At 36.9% G+C, this 17,362-nt stretch overlaps 1 protein-coding gene across 1 annotated transcript in view; it reads left to right on the top strand.

The window, feature by feature from the left end:
• The window catches only part of KIF18A (kinesin family member 18A), an 88,367-nt gene that overhangs the window by 46,237 nt on the left and 24,768 nt on the right, over positions 1–17,362 (top strand). Inside the window, exon 13 of the mRNA XM_055422695.2 lies at positions 1,786–2,021. Coding sequence (XP_055278670.1) covers positions 1,786–2,021 — 236 coding nt within the window. The remainder of the gene's footprint in view (positions 1–1,785; positions 2,022–17,362) is intronic.

The following is a 17,362-nucleotide window of genomic DNA, read 5'->3' as shown; positions in this document are numbered from 1 at the left end:
AGGCACAGGGACTCAGTAGTTGGAGCTCATGGGCTCTAGAGCGTAGGCTCAGTAGTTGTGGCACGTAGGCTTAGTTGCCCCTTGGCATGTGGAATCTTCCCAGACCAGAGATCAAACCTGTGCCCACTGCATTATGAGGCAGATTCTTAACCAGGGATCACCAGGGAAGTCCACAACACAGTTTTCGATTCTTAAATGACATTATGCTTTGTAAAAATCTTTTATATGAAATTTAGTTCTGAGAGCAGTCCCCTGTTGAAAGTAGTGGCTGTCCAATTGTATCCCATATTATAGAGGAGAAACCTCAGTTAGTACTTCATCCAAGGTCAAATAGAAGCAAGTGAAGACTAGCTGACACTGCAGCCTGGTTCTTGTAATTCCCATTCAAGATACTTTCCAATCTATAGTTAATGTGTTAAAGATATTTGATTAGAGGTATTTGATTGAAATTTCTAAAGGAAGATATGTACAGGGAACCATTTTAATCATCTGCTAATACTTTGAGTCACAATCTGGAATCAAGATTGCTGGGAGAAATATCAGCAACCTCAGATATGCAGATGGTGCCACTTTAATGACAGAAAGAGGAACTAAAGAGCCTCTTGATGAAGGTGAAAGAGGAGAGTGAAAAAGCCTGCCTTAAAGCTCAACATTCAGAAAACTAAGATCTTGGCATCCAGTCCTATCACTTCATGGCAAACAGATGGGGAAAATGTTGAAAAAATGTCAGGTTTAATTTTCTTGGGCTCCAAAATCAATGTCGACAGTGACTTCAGCCAAAAAATTAAAAGACACCTGCTCCTTGGAAGAACAGCTATGACAAACCTAGACAGTGTATTAAAAAGCAGAGACATCACTGTGCCAACAAAGATCTGTATAGTCAAAGCTATGATTTTTCCAGTAGTCATGTATGGATGTGGGGCTACCATGGTAGCTCAGCTGGTAAAGAATCCACCTGCAATGCAGGAGGCCCTGGTTCAATTCCTGGGTCAGAAAGATTCCCCTGGAGAAGTGATAGGCTACCCACTCCAGTATTCTTGGGCTTCCCTGGTGGCTCAGACGGTTAAGAATCTGCCTGCAATGTAGGAGACCTGTTTGATTCCTGGATTGGGAAGATCCCCTGGAGGAGGGCATGGCAACCCACTCCAATATTCTTGCCTGGAAAATGCCCATGGACAGAGGAGCCTGGTGGGCTACAGTCCATGGTGTTGCAAAGAGTCAGACACAACTGAGCGACTAAGAACATATTACACATATATGTACGGATGTAAGAGATGGACCATAAAGAAGGCTGAGCACCAGAAAATTGACTCTTTCAAACTGTGGTGTTGAAGACTCTTGAGAGTCCTCTGAACATCACAGAGATCAAACCAGTCAATCCTAAAGGAAATCAACCCCGAATATTCATTGGAAGGAGTGATGCTAAAGCTGGAGCTCCAATACTTTGGCCACCTGTTGCAAAGAGCTGACTCACTGGAAAAGACCCTGATGTTAGGAAAGACTGAGGCAAGAGGAGAAGAGGGTGACAAGGATGAGATGGTTGGATGGCATCACTGACTCAGTGGACATGAGTTTGAGCAAGCTCAGGGAGACAGTGAAGGACAGAGAAGCCTGGCGTGCTGCAGTTCATGGCAAAAAGTGGCACCTTTGCTCATGTTGCAGCAAAGAGGCAGACACAACTTGGTGACTGAACAACAGCAAATACTTTGGATGTTACCTAAACCTGTAATACTGTATTTAAAATTTAGTATTTATCTCTCTTTTCTTGTCACCTTCTGTGTGTAGAGTATTGAATGCATTACTTCCGGCCCTAAGAAAGCAATACTGTGCTTTAAAAGAATCTGGCCTGTTAAATGCTACTTTTGAGTCTGACATCAAAGAAATTGAACATTTGGTTGAAAGGAAAAAGGTGGTGGTTTGGGCTGATCAAACTAGTGAACCTGCAAAGCAAAATAATCTACCAGAAGTTTCTATTCTTATGACCTTCCCACAACTAGGACCAGTTCATTCTTCTCCTTGTTGTAAGTACAACTTTTATTTCGTTAAGTAAATAAACATTATTTATAAAGATTAATCTTTGTAATATCAATCAATAGAGCAGTTAATTTTTTAGTAGTTTTGCTATTTTGTGAGAATTTCAGAATCATTTCAATTAATTGGTATCTTTCAAAGGTGTAAGAGGAAGTATGCTTGATGTTCTAAATAATGCTAGCAGTGATTTTACCTGTTTTTAATGAGATAATTTTATTTCCACCCTTCTTTAAAACTTTACCTGTATTAAAGAATGAAGATTATGATTAAGAATATTATGTTCTGTAATAAATAACAATCTTGTATGTTTTTAAGATCAACTGACAGTGTTGAATTTACTGTTTTTCTGTTGGCAGATCACTTAATATCTCTCCTTTCATAAAAGTGTGCATGGGGCATTTTAATTGAAAAACTAACATATAATCTTGGTTTCAAACTATTCAGATAATATAGAAGCAGAATGCCCTCTTCAGCTTTTCCCAGAACCTCAATCTTCTATGTGAGGTTAGAGATAAATGCTTATTAACAGTTTGGTTATCTTTACAGTGTGTGTATGATATTTGTATCAGATAATCTAACTTTAAGATTTTTTGTTACATTTGAATCATTTTTAGGGTACATATATAAAGAATCTAACATTATTTTAATAGCTGTGAGAATTGTTGTACAATCATTTACTTAACCATTGTTCTGTTGGTAAACAGTACATGTCAGAGAACACACCCGTATACAGTAGTCCTCCCTTCTCTACTGTTTCGCTTTTCACCATTTCAGTTACCTGCAGTAAACTGAAGTCCAAAAACGTTCAATGGACATTTTCAGAAGTAAATACTTCATCAGTTTTAAATTGCACACCATTCTGAGTATCATCATAAAATTTCATGTGGTCCTACTCTGTCCTGCCCAAGATATGAACCATCTCTTTATCCGTCATATTCTTCCTGTTTGTCACTTAGTAGTCATCTTGGTTATCAGATCAGTTGTCACACTATTGCAGTGCTTATTTTTAAGTAACTTGTATTTTACTTAATAACCCCTGAGTGCAGAAGTGATGCTAGCAATTCAATAATGCCATGGGAGAGTCCATTAAGAGCTTCCTTTTAGGTGCAAAAGTGAAAGTTTTTTGCTTAATTAGGAAAGAAAAATCACACGTGAGGTGCTAAAATTTTGGGGAAAACAGGTATTCTATCCTTGAAATCATGAAGAAGGAAGAAGAAATTCATGTTAGTTTTGCTGTTGTACCTCAAATTGCAAAAGTTACTGTCAGAATGCATAAGTGATTAGTTAAGATGGAAAAGGCATTAACTTTGCACAATAAGATATTTTGAGACAGAGTCCACATTTGCAAACTTTTATTACATTATGTTCTTAGAATTATTGCCTAATTTATAAATTACACTTTACCTTAGGTAGGTATGCAAGCATTCATGGTAAGTCCCTTTGTGCATTTGTGCATACTAAGTCACTTCAGCCATGTCTGACTCTGTGCGACCCTATGGACTGCAGCCTTCTTGGCTCCTCTGTCCAGGGGATTCTCCAGGTAAGAAGAAGCACACACACACACACACACACACAAAATAGGGAATATATGATGCAATGCTGTCTGGTTTCAGGTATCCACTAGGAGTCTAGGAATGTTTCCTCCCATGGGGTAAGGGCAGACTACTGTATTAACATTTCTACTTGTGTACCAGTTTCATAGGAATTAGTTTCCTGAGTCAGAGGATAAATAACTTGAAAAAATGATCTGTCAGGCTCCAAAAGTTTTCTTAAATAAAAACATTTATGAGATTTTACATTTACAAATCTTTATGTCTCATCTTCACCTTAACCCAACGTAAAAACAGCAACACTAAACTAATGTATATTCTTTTTAAATTTGAAACTCAAATTTACTGATTTAATTCTCTGAAGTTTGTGAAGACTTCTTTAAAGCCAGCATAGAGTTGGTATAAACGTTTCAATTATGTTTTTAAAGAATATATTAAGTCAGGTCAAATCAGCTGTGTTCTTCAAATCATGTTCTTACTGACTAATTTTTTAATTCATGTTCTGTCATATACTGAGGTGAACTATTAATAATCTCATCTATTACTGTTGGATTTTTCCATTTATATCAGTCTTCTATTGCTGCCCTAAGAAATTAACACAAACATATCAATTTAAAATAACACTGGCTTATTATCTCAAAGTTCTTTAGATCAGAAGTCCAGCAGGCTCAACTAGTTACTCTGCCTCAAGTTTCAGGGACTAAAATCAAGATATCAGCCAGTTGGGTCTCCTGTTTAGAGATTCTGGGGGAGAATGTCCTTCTATTGTTAACTGAATTCAGTTCTGTGTGGCTGTAGGGCTGAGGTCTCTGTTTTCTTGTTGACTATTAGCCAGATAGATCAAATTCAGAGCAAGTCCAGATTTGCTCAAGTACCTGGCATTGTATAGACACTCCATTTTTCAGAGGTCACCCCTGTTCTCTAGCATGTGACTCCCTTCATCGCTTCATCTCCTAGCCAACAAAGGCAAGTCATTCTCATACTTTGAATCTCTCTTAGCTTTCCTTCTGCCTATCTCTCCTGCTTACAGTTAAAGTTTTTGTTTTTAAAAGCTCCTATGATTACATTGAGCCCACCAGGTAATCTAAGATAATCTCCCTATCTTAAATTTCATAACTTCAGTTAGATCTTAAAATATATTTGTCTTAAGTTTCTTGAAGACTGTTTTGCTGGGTATAGAATTCCAGTGTGATACTCTTTTCTTTTAGCACTTTAAAGACATTATTTCATGATCCTCTGGTTTTCATTATTGCTTTTGAAGCCAACTTTCATTCTAAATGTTGCTCCCTTGAATATAATCTGACCTCTTTTCTGGCTTCCTAAAATGTTTTTTCTTTGTCTTTGGGTCTTAGTAGTTTTGCTATACTGTGCCTAAATGTACTTTTGTTTCTGCTTCTCTTACTGGGTTCGCAGAACTCTGAATTTGTGTCTGTACTGTTTTTTATCAGTTTTTTAAAGTTCTTAACCATTGTATCTTCAAATGTTGCTTCTGCCACTTTTGTTCTCTTTTCTGCTTCTGAGGCTCCAGTTACATTGCGTGTTACCTTCTTACTCTTTTATCCATGCTTCTGCTTTCTTCTGTTTTTCATTGTTTTTTCTTTTCCTGGAAATTTCTTTCCACATATTTTATAGTTTCTCTTTAAATTTGTGTCAAATGGGTCTTAAATACATCAAGTATAGTTTCCATTTCTTTGCAAAATTTTTCACTGAATACAGTAGGTGAAATCTGTGTCTGAGAATTCGCAAACCTAGAACCTTCTAAGTCTGTTTCTGTTCTCTTTTTGCTGGATTTCTTTCATATGCTTTGCCTTGAATGCATGCTAATTTTTGTATATCACACATGTATTTTCAGAATTGTTTATAAAATTCTTTAAGGCTTCTGATAATAATGTCTTCCTCAATGAGGATTTACATTTGCTTATTCCAGACTCCTTGTGTGGTTAACAGTCTAAAATTGTTTCAGTACAATTTTAGAGCCTGAGATAATTTGAAACTTTTGAACCTCCACTTCTGCAAGGGCCTGACTACTCTTAGTTTACCCTCTTCAGTTTAGCTGTGTCCCAACTCAACTCATGGAGGGTTTACAGAGAACTCTCAATAGTAGGCCTTAAATTTGTTCTTGCTTTCCTGTTCTACAGATCTCTCAACAGTGTTGCTAAGCTTTTCTGCCACCTCCTCCAGCATCAGCAAATCACCTCAAGGGAGAAATAGCTATAAATGCAGAGATTACTCTCCTGAGTCTTCAACTTCCTCCTGACACTTGCCTATAATTCTTCACAATCTTGTTAGCTCTCCTGTGCCTTCTAGCATATGTTTTTTATATTTTGCCCAGATTTTTTACTTGCATTCCATAGACAGGTTGCTCTGAATTACCTTGGTCTCTGTTATCAGGTTTCCTATACTATATCTTTACATTAAGATGACAGGCAAGTTGCAGATGTATGTATATTCTTTTTCTCTTAATAAAGCATTATCATTATTAGAACTGACCTAGTTGAGATCTTTAGAAAGAAAACTTAAGATTTTTTTCAGATTATCTCATGCCTTTGGGGCCTTGATTCCTAATTTATAATGTATTCAAGATGCTGGAGAAGAAATAGAGTTTTAACACCATGATTAAGAAATACCACCTGCTATATGATGATCATTATCCCTTATTTAAAAATCTACATTTCACTTACAGTGCAGTTGCATAGACTATTCTCGTCAACAGTAAAACAAAACTTTTATTTGACTTAATTCTTTTTCATAGTATTCGAAAGGAAAGATTTGAGGTCATGTTACCTTTATAATTAAGTTTTTTTTAATGTATTAGAAGGTAGGTTTTGTTTTTATTATGTTTTGTTCTTTGTTATTTTAATATTCAAGTGATTTCATAGATTAACTATTTGCTTAGTATGTTTTTTTCATTCCATGAATTATGTATGTTATATTCATTATGAAAAGAGAGTCAAAGATAAATAATAGGGAAGGGGTAAGCAAGTCCACTAATAAATGTTTATTTTTCTTATTGTAGAATATCAAAGTAGTCCATTTAAAAAAGTACAAATAGTGAAATTTATGCTTACATTTCTAAAAATATGAAGCAATGGCCAAATAGCATAAATTGTTTGATCTTATAACTTTTTAAAATTTATTTTTAATTTAAGGATAATTGCTTTACAATATTGTGTTGGCTTCTGCCATACAACAGCACGAATCAATCATAAGTATACGTACATCCCCTGTTTCTTGAACCACCCCCAACCCCATACCACCCATCTAGGTTGTCACAGAGCACCAGATTGAACTCCCTATGTTATACAGCAGCTTCCCACTGCTGCTGCTGCTGCTGCGAAGTCACTTCAGTCGTGTCCGACTCTGTGTGACCCCATAGACAGAAGCCCACCGGGCTCCCCCTTCCCTGGGATTCTCCAGGCAAGAACACTGGAGTGATCTGTTTTACATGTGGTAATATATGTGTTTAAATACTATTCTCTCAATTCATCCCACCCTCTCCTTCTCCTGCTGTGTCCCAAATCTGTTCTCTTTATCTATGTATATGTTTATGGGTACTGTTTTTCTAGATTCCATATATATTTGCTGATATGCAAAATTTGTTTTTCTTTTTCTGACTTACTTCACTCTGTATGATAGACTGTAGGTTCATCCACTTCACTAGAATTGACTCAGATGTGTTCCTTTTTATTACTGAATAATATTCCATTGTATATATGTACCACAGCTTCTTTATCCATTCATCTGTCGATGGACATCTAGGTTGCTTCCATGTCCTGGCTATTGTCAGTAGTGCTGCAGTGAACTTCGGGGTATATATGTCTTTTTCAGTTATGATTTTCTCATGATATCTGCCCTGTCATGGGATTGCTGAGTTGAATAGTAGTTTTATTCCTAGTTTTTTGAGGAATCTCCATACTGTTCTCCATAGTGGCTATATCAGTCTTCATTTCCACTAATAGTGCAAGAGGTTTTCCTTTTCTCCACACCCTCTCCAGCATTTATTGTTTGTAAATGTTTTAATGATGGCCACTCTGACTGATGTGAGGTGATACCTCATTGTAGCTTTGGTTTGCATTTCTCTAATAATGAGCGTCATGGAGCATCTTTTTACTTGTTGGCCATCTGTTTGTCTTTTTTGGAGAAATGTCTGTTTAGGTCTTCCTCCCAGTTTTTGATTGAGTTGTTTGTTTCTCTGGTATTGAACTATATGAGGTGCTTATATATTTTGAAGATTAATTCTTTGTCAGTTGTTTCGTTTTCAGTTATTTTCTTCTATTCTAAGGACTGTCTTTTCATCTTTACTTTGCTGTGCAAAAGCTTTTAAATTTAATTAGGTCCCATTTATTTATTATTGATTTTATTTCCTTTACTTTCAGAGGTGGGTCAATCAAAGAGGATATTTGCTGTGATTTATGTCAAAGAGTGTTTTGCCTGTGGTTTCTTCTAAAAGTTTTATAGTTTCTGCATTAACATTTAGGTCTTTAATTTATTTTGATTTTTTTGTGTGTGTATGGTATTGGGAAAAACATCTATTTCTGCTTCATTGACTATGCCAAAGCCTTTGACTGTGTGGATCACAATAAACTGTGGAACATTCTGAAAGAGATGGGAATCCCAGACCACCTGACCTGCCTCTTGAGAAACCTGTATGCAGGTCAGGAAGCAACAGTTAGAACTGGACATGGAACAACAGACTGGTTCCAAATAGGAAAAGGTGTACGTCAAGGTTGTATATTGTCACCTTGCTTATTTAACTTATATGCAGAGTACATCATGAGGAACGCTAGGCTGGAAGAAGCACAAGCTGGAATCAAGATTGCTGGGAGAAATATCAATAACCTCAGATATGCAGATGACACTACCCTTATGGCAGAAAGTGAAGAGGAACTCCAAAGTCTCTTGATGAAAGTGAAAGACGAGAGTGAAAAGGTTGGCTTGAAGCTCAACATTCAGAAAATGAAGATCATGGCATCTGGTCCCATCACTTCATGGGAAATAGATGGGAAAACAGTGGAAACAGTGTCAGACTTTATTTTTTTGGGCTCCAAAATCACTGCAGATGCTGATTGCAGCCATGAAATTAAAAGACGCTTGCTCCTTGGAAGGAAAGTTATGACTAACCTTGATAGTATATTAAAAAGCAGAGACATTACTTTGCCAACCAAGGTCCATCTAGTCAAGACTATGGTTTTTCCCGTGGTCATGTATGGATGTGAGAGTTGGACTGTGAAGAAGGCTGATCGCCGAAGAATCGATGCTTTTGAACTGTGGTGTTGGAGAAGACTCTTGAGAGTCCCTTATACTGCAAGGAGATCCAACCAGTCCATTCTAAAGGAGATCAATCCTGGATGTTCATTGGAGGGACTAATGCTAAAGCTGAAACTGCAATACTTTGGCCACCTCATGCGATGAGTTGACTCACTGGAAAAGACTCTGATGCTGGGAAGGGTTGGGGGCGGGAGAAGAAGGGGACGACCGAGAATGAGATGGCTGGATGGCATCACCGACTCTGTGGACATGAGTTTGAGTGAACTCCGGGAGTTGGTGATGGACAGGGAGGCCTGGCGTGCTGTGATTCATGGGGTCGCGGAGAGTCGGACACGACTGAGCGACTGAACTGAACTGAACTGAATGGTATTGGGAAGTGTTCTAATTCATTCTTTTATATGTAGCTGTCCAGTTTTCCTAGCACCATTTATTGAAGAGGCTTTCTTTTCTCCATTGTATATTCTTGCCTCCTTTGTCCAAGATAAGGTGTTCATGGGTGTGTGGGTTTATTTCTGGGCTTTCTGTCTTGTTCCATTGATCTGTATTTCTGTTTTTGTGCCAATACCATACTGTCCTGATGGCTGTAGCTTTGAAGACCATACCATACTGTCTTAATAACTGTAGTCTGAACTCAGGTTGATTTTTTCCATCTCCATTTTGTTTCTTAAGATTGCTTTAGCTGTTCGGGGTCTTTTTTGTGTTTCCATACAAATTTTGGAATTTTTTGTTCTAGTTCTGTGAAATGCCACTGGTAATTTGATAGAGGTCACATTGAATGTAGATTGCTTTGGGTACGATAGTCATTTTCACAGCATTGATTCTTCCAATCCAAGAACATGGTATGTCTCTCCGTCTGTTTTATGTCATCTTTAATTTCTTCCATTAGTGTCTTAGGTTTCAGTTTTTTATCATTGAAAATGTTGTTTGCTGTGGGTTTGTCATATATGGCCTTTAGTATGCTGAGGTACGTTCCTTCTATGGCCATTTTTCTAGAGAGCTCTTATGGTTCTTCCTATGCCCATTTCCTGGAGAATTTTTATCATAAATGGGTACTGAATTTTGTCAAAAGCTTTTTCTACATCTGTTGAGATGATATATGGTTTTCGTCTTTCAGTTTGTTTATATGGTATGTCACATTGATTTGTATATATTGAAGAATCCTTGCATCCTTAGGGAAAAACCCTCTTGATCATGGTGTATGATCCTTTTGATGTGCTGTTGGATTCTGTTCACTAATATTTTGTCTAGGATTTCTGCATTGATATTGGCCTGTGTGTGCATATATATATATATATATATTTGTGTGTGTGTGTATATATATATATATATATATATTTGTGTATATATATATTTGTGTGTATGTATATGTATTTATGTAAATATATATATATTTGTATATATATGTGTGTGTATATATATATTTGTGTATATATATATTTGTGTATATATATATATTTGTGTGTGTGAGTGATACCTATATATATATTTGTGTATGTATATATATTTATGTAAATATATATATTTAAGTATATAAAAATTATTATATATATTATATTATTTATATATTTACATAAACATTTATGTAAATATATAAATAATATAATATATATAATAATTTTTATATATTTACATAAATAAATATATATTTGTGTGTGTGTGAGTGATACCTATATATATATTTGTGTGTATATATATATATTTGTGTGTGTGTGAGTGATACCTATATATATATATATATTTGTGTATATATATATATATATATTTGTGTGTGTGTATGTGAGTGATACCTTTGTCTGTTTTTGGTTTCAGAATGATGGTGGCCCCATAGAATGAGTTTGGGAGTGTTGCTCTTACTGTAATTTTTTGGTATAGTTTGAGAATGATGGTTTTTAGTTCTTTTCTAAATATTTGATAGAATTGGTCTACTCTGGAAAATGTTCCGTGTGCACTTGACAAAAAAGTGTATTTTGCTGTTTTGGAATGGAATGTTTTAAAGATACCAATTAGGTCCATCTGATATAAAGTGTGATTTAAGCCTGTGTTTCTTTATTAATTTTCCTGTGTGGATGATCTGTCCATTGGTGTAAGTGGGGTGTCAAAGTCCCTTACTATTACCATGTTACTGTCGATTTCCCCTTTTATGGTTGTTTGCTTTTGCTTTATGTATTGAGCTGCTCCTATGTTAGGTGCATAAATATTTATAATTATTATATCTTCTTCTTGGATCGATCCTTTGATCATTATGTAGTGTCCTTCCTTATTTCTTCTAACAGTTTTTATTTTAAAGTCTATTTTATCTAAGTATTGCTATTCCCGCTTTCTTTTGATTCCCATTTGCATGGAATATATTTTTCCATCCTCTGACTTTTAGTCATATGTGCCCTTAGGTCTGAAGTGAGTCTCTTTAAGGCAGTGTATGCCTAAGGTCTTGTTTCTGTATCCGTTCAACCAGTCTTTGTCTTTTGGTTGGGGCATGTAATCCATTTAGTTATAAATGTGTATGTTCCTATTGCCATTTTCTTAATTGTTTAGGGTTATTTTTGTGAGTCTTTTTCTTCTCCTGTGTTTCTTCCTAGAGAAGTTCCTTTATCATTTGTTATAAAGCTGACTTGGTGGTGTAAGATTCTCTTAGCTTTTGTCTGTAAAGCTTTTGATTTCACCATCAAATATGAATGAAATCCTTGCTGGATAGAGTAATCTTGGTTGTAGTTTTTTCTCTTTCATCACTTTAAATATATTCTGCCACTCCTAGCATGAGAGTTTCTGCTGAAAAATCAACTGTTAGCCTTATGGGCATTCATTTCTATGTTATTTTATGCTTTTCCCTTGCTGCTTTTAATATTTTTTATTTGTGTTTAATTTTTATTAACTTGATTAATGTATATCTTGGTGTATGTCTCTTTGAGTTTATCCTGTAAGAGACTCTCTGGGCTTTCTGTACTTGGGTGACTGTTTGGGTATCCTTTCCCATGTTAGGGAAGTTTTGGACTATAATCTCAAATATTTTCTCATACCCTTTCTTTTTCTTTTCTTCTTCTGGGACTCCTGTAATTCAAATGTTCAGTTCAGTTCAGTCTCTCAGTTGTGTCTGACTCTGCGACCCCATGAATCACAGCACGCCAGGCCTCCCTGTCCATCACCAACTCCCGGAGTTCACTCAAACTCATGTCCATCGTGTCAGTAGTGCCATCCAGCCATCTAATTCTCTGTCGTCCCCTTCTCCTCCTGCCCCCAATCCCTCCCAGCATCAGACTCTTTTCCAGTGAGTCAACTCGACGCATGAGGTGGCCAGAGTATTGGAGTTTCAGCTTTAGCATCAGTCCTTCCAATGAACACCCAGGACTGATCTCTTTTAGAATAGACTGGTTGGATCTCCTTGCAGTCCAAGGGACCCTCAAGAGTCTTCTCCAACACCACAATTCAAAAGCATCAATTCTTCTGTGCTCAGCTTTCTTCACAGTCTAACTCTCACATCCATACATGACCACTGGAAAAACCATAGCCTTGACTAGACGGACCTTTGTCGGCAAAGTAATGTCTCTGCTTTTTGATATGCTATCTAGGTTGGTCATAACTTTCCTTCCAAGGAGTAAGCATCTTTTAATTTCATGGTTGCAATCAGCATCTGCAGTGATTTTGGAGCCCAAAAAAATAAAGTCAGCCACTGTTTCCACTGTTTCTCCATCTATTTCCCATGAAGTGATGGGACCAGATGCCATGATCTTCGTTTTCTGAATGTTGAGCTTTAAGCCAACTTTTTCACTCTCCTCTTTCACTTTTATCAAGAGACTTTTTAGTTCCTCTTCACTTTCTGCCATAAGGGTGGTGTCATCTGCGTATCTGAGGTTATTGATATTTCTCCCAGCAATCTTGATTCCAGCTTGTGCTTTTTCCAGCCCAGCGTTCCTCATGATATACTCTTCATACACGTTAAATAAGCAGGATGACAATATACAGCCTTGACATACTCCTTTTCCTATTTGGAACCAGTCTGTTGTTCCATGTCCATTTCTAACTGTTTCTTCCTGACCTGCATACAGGTTTCTCAAGAGGCGGGTCAGGTGGTCTGGTATTCCCATCTCTTTCAGAATGTTCCACAGTTTATTGTGATCCACACAGTCAAAGGCCTTGGCATAATCAATAAAGCAGAAGTGAAGTGAAGTGAAGTGAAATCACTTAGTCGTGTCTGACTCTTTGCAACCCCGTGGACTATAGCCCACCAGGCTCCTCCATCCATGGGATTCTCCAGGCAAGAATACTGGAGCGAGTTGCCATTTCCTTCTCCAGGGGATCTTCCCGACCCAGGGATCAAACCCATGTCTCCCACATTGCTGGCAGACGCTTTAACCTCTGAGCCACCAGGGAAGCCCAATAAAGCAGAAATAGATGTTTTTCTGGAACTCTCTTGCTTTTTCCATGATCCAGCGGATGTTGGCAATTTGATCTCTGGTTCCTCTGCCTTTTCTAAAACCAGCTTGAACATCTGGAAGTTTGTCCCAAAGGTTTCTCGGAGAAGGCAATGGCAACCCACTCAGTACTCTTGCCTGGAAAATCCCATGGATGGAGGAGCCTGGTAGGCTGCAGTCCGTGGGGTAGCAAAGAGTCAGACACGACTGAGCAACTTCACTTTCACTTTTCACTTTCATTCATTGGAGAAGGAAATGGCAACCCACTCCAGTGTTCTTGCCTGGAGAATCCCAGGGACGGAGGAGCCTGGTGGGCTGCTGTCTATGGGGTCGCACAGAGTCGGACACGACTGAAGCGACTTAGCAGCAGCAGAGGTTTCTGAGACTATCCTCAATACTTTTCATTCTTTTTTTCTTTATTCTGCTCCTCAGCATTTATTATCATTCTCTCTTCCAGCTCACTTATCTATTCTTCTGCTTCAGTTATTCTCTTATTGGTTCCTTCTACAGTATTCTTAATCTCAGTAATCATGCTATTCATCACTATTTGTTTATTCTTAGTTTCTTCTAGGTCTTTGTTAAATGTTTTTTGTATTTTCTCCATTCTATTTTCTATATTTTGAGACTTCTTTACTATTATTACTCTAAATTCTTTTTCAGATAGGTTGCCAGTTTCCTCTCACTTATTTTGGTCTTATAGCTTTTTACATTGCTCCTTCATCTGTAACATATTTTTGTGTTATTTCTTTTTTTTTTAATGGATAAGCCTGTGTTCCTGTCTTACTAGTTGTTTGGCCTGAGGTTTCCAGCAGTGAAGTTTACAGGCAGTTGGGTAGGACCATCTTGATGTTCAGATGTAGACATCTGGAATATCTCACTCTGATTAATATTCCTGGGGACTGATGGTCTCTGCTACTTCAGCAGTTCGGACTCACCATTTCTGGTCCCAGAGATCAGGCCTGAGGATCTGATCCTCAAGGATCCCCCAAGCCATGGGGTGCAGGGAAAAAAAAAAAGAAGAAAGAAAAGGGGAAAAAACAACAACAACAAAAAAGCAGAACAATAACAAAGAATGAAAACTATAATAAATATAGAATAGTAGCAGATACATTAGAAAAAAATAAGAGTATGTTTGAAATGACCCCTGGAAGGTAAAACCAGACTCCAAATAGGAAAGAGAGAGAAGGAAAAAAATTATATATATATATAGATACACATATATACACACACATATATATATAAACACATACATATGAACATAAGAGGGAGCAGATTAATTTTTAATAGCATTTTTATTTCAGTATCCAAACAAAACCCATAACTTGTTATTATTATTCATTGGTTGATGTATCTGTAAATCCTTAAATCTGTGATTCTCCTCCCTCTTTTTCTTTGCTAATTAATTATTGATTCATTGCCAGTTTAATAGTCATAAATATCATCTTTCCAATTTTCCTTTCTTTACTAGTATATTTGAGTAATTTTTTCATCTACTTAAGGATAGCTTTTCTGTGAACGACTTAGCCATCATTTGATCAGTTATCTTTTTTTTCAGTCTGTATAGCAAAAATTGTTACTTATTTATGAGAGCTTAAGATACAGATATTTATTCATTAATTCAGTAATAGTTATTGAACTTCTCCTGTGTTCTTATTTAATAATAAGGACACATTAGAGTACAAAGGCAGGTCATATAGAGCCTTGTAGGTCGTTTTACGGACATAGGCTTTTACTCTGAATGAAACAGGGAACCATAACATGATCTAAGCAGAAAAGTAGCATATCTTAGTCGTGATTTTAAAAGATCACTCTGGTTTCTGTGTTGAGAATAGATTGTTATATGGCAAGTGTTGAAACTCTTTGAAGACACCACTGCAGTAACCCACGTAAAAGATCATGGTAGCTCAACCATGTTGGTAGCAGTGGAGTTGGTCAGAAGTGGTCAGGTTCTAATATATTTTGAAGGTAGAATCAGCAGGGCATTGTAACAAATTGTATTTGGGGTGTGAGAGAAAGAAAGGTCAAGGATGACTAAGATTTCTGAACTCAGCAACTGAAAGAATTATGTCACCTTAAAAGAGATGGTGGAGCAGGCTTACAGGGTGGAGGTGTTAGAAGATTAGGAGTTCAGACTCTTGCCTGGAAAATCCCATGGACGGAGGAGCCTGGTGGGCTGCAGTCCATAGGGTCACAAAGAGTCCAGCACGACTAAGCAACTTCACTTTCACTTTGGATCATTTTAAAGTTGTCTAAGATACATCCAAGTGGAAACATCATGTAAGGAGTTGGATCCAAGGATCTGGAGTTTATGAGAGAAGCCTGAACTCAAAGATAAATTTGAGAATTAGTAACACTTAGGTGATTTTTAAGACCGTAGGACTCGGTGAGATCATCAAAGGTTATTAACTCTTTCCTGTAAGAGACATGTTGCAAAATTCTTCAAGTTTATCATTTACTGTTAACTTTTTTTGAGATGTCCTTTTTATACTGAAGTTTTAACGTTTTATGTAATAAAAGAGTTTCATTTGTTTTGTTTTGTTTTCTCTCCCTGCTTTTGGAATTATTCCTCAGAAGGGCTTTTACCCATAATCTTTTTAAATTTTCACTTTGTTTATTCCAAATTAATTTTGATGTAAGATAACATGCAAGACTCTAACTTAATTGTTTTCCAAGGATTTAGTCATTCTTGTGTAATATATTCACAATCTATCCTTATGGCACCTTTAATTTACATACAGTAAGTAGTCATGGATAATTCTGTTTCTTGGATTTTTTTCTTATTCTTTTACCTATTTGTCTATCCTAGAGCTAGTAACTGTTATTTTAATAACTGATAGTTTGTAGTATTTTTTTACATATAGCAGTGCTGCTGCTGCTGCTGCTGCTAAGTCGCTTCAGTCGTGTCCGACTCTCTGCGACCCCATAGATGGCAGCCCACCAGGCTCCCACGTCCCTGGGATTCTCCAGGCAAGAACACTGGAGTGGTTTGCCATTTCCTTCTCCATAACAGTGCTGCTGCTGCTGCTAAGTCACTTCAGTCGTGTCCAACTCTGTGTGACCCGTAGACGGAAGCCCACCAGGCTCCCCCTTCCCTGGGATTCTCCAGGCAAGAAAACTGGAGTGGGTTGCCATTTCCTTCTCCAAATCCTCCTTTATTATTCTTTGTTTATAAACTTTTCTTACCTGTCCCTGAGAAATAAAATTTTTCTAATTCCAAGGAAGTAAAATTCTTTTAAAAATTGATAAATCAGTTTTGTCTTCACATTTTCCTACTCTGTCTAGAATAGTCTTTCCATATTCATACCATCTTGTATGTTCCTCAACAAAGTTTTAGAATTTTCTTCATATATGTCTTATACATTTGTTATTAAAGACATCCATAGGTTTCATATTTTTGTCGTATGGACTGTTTTTCTTATATTCATAAGCCTATATAGTACTACTTATTCAAGAAGAAGGTAACTTTGAATTTTGTTAATTTTAATACTTTACCAAGGTCAATACTTAATTTTGGGATTGATGTTTATTTGACTTAAATCTTTGACTCCAAATTACATGTCTGTTGACTTGGAATGAAGCATACACCTATTTTGGGGTCTGGAAAACAGAAAATGCACTCACTGAGTGCCACGCAGTGTGGAGATGCCGGCTGCAGAGTTTATTTATGGAACTGATAAAATTTCTGACATTAAATGAAAAGTCAAGATTTCCTCATTATCCATCTGGAAACTCACATTTAGTAATATTTCTGTCTCTAACCTTTCTTTTTCTTAAATTTTGCACCCCATGTCAGTGGTTTTATCTTAGAGTACACAAAAGATACTAGTAGAACCAGTTTCTTGTACAGATATTCTGGGGTTACGTAGGGTTCTTATATGTTTGTTTCCCCTATAATTAGTTGAATGCAAAAAAATTTTATTTTTTTAAAAAAAGATCTCTATACTGGGCTTCCCTGGTGGCTCAGAGGTTAAAGCATTCACCTGCAATGCAGGAGACCTGGGTTCGCTCCCTGGGTCAGGAAGATCCCCTGGAGAAGGAAATGGCAACCCACTCCAGTATTCTTGGCTGGAGAATCCTATGGACAGAGGAGCCCGGTGGGCTACAGTT

This window comes from Moschus berezovskii, chromosome 14, assembly GCF_049115385.1.
Source record: "Moschus berezovskii isolate FMDL1 chromosome 14, NW_MosBer_1.0, whole genome shotgun sequence".
NCBI classification, from domain to species: domain Eukaryota; kingdom Metazoa; phylum Chordata; class Mammalia; order Artiodactyla; family Moschidae; genus Moschus; species Moschus berezovskii.
This window is presented reverse-complemented; position numbering and strand designations above follow the sequence as displayed.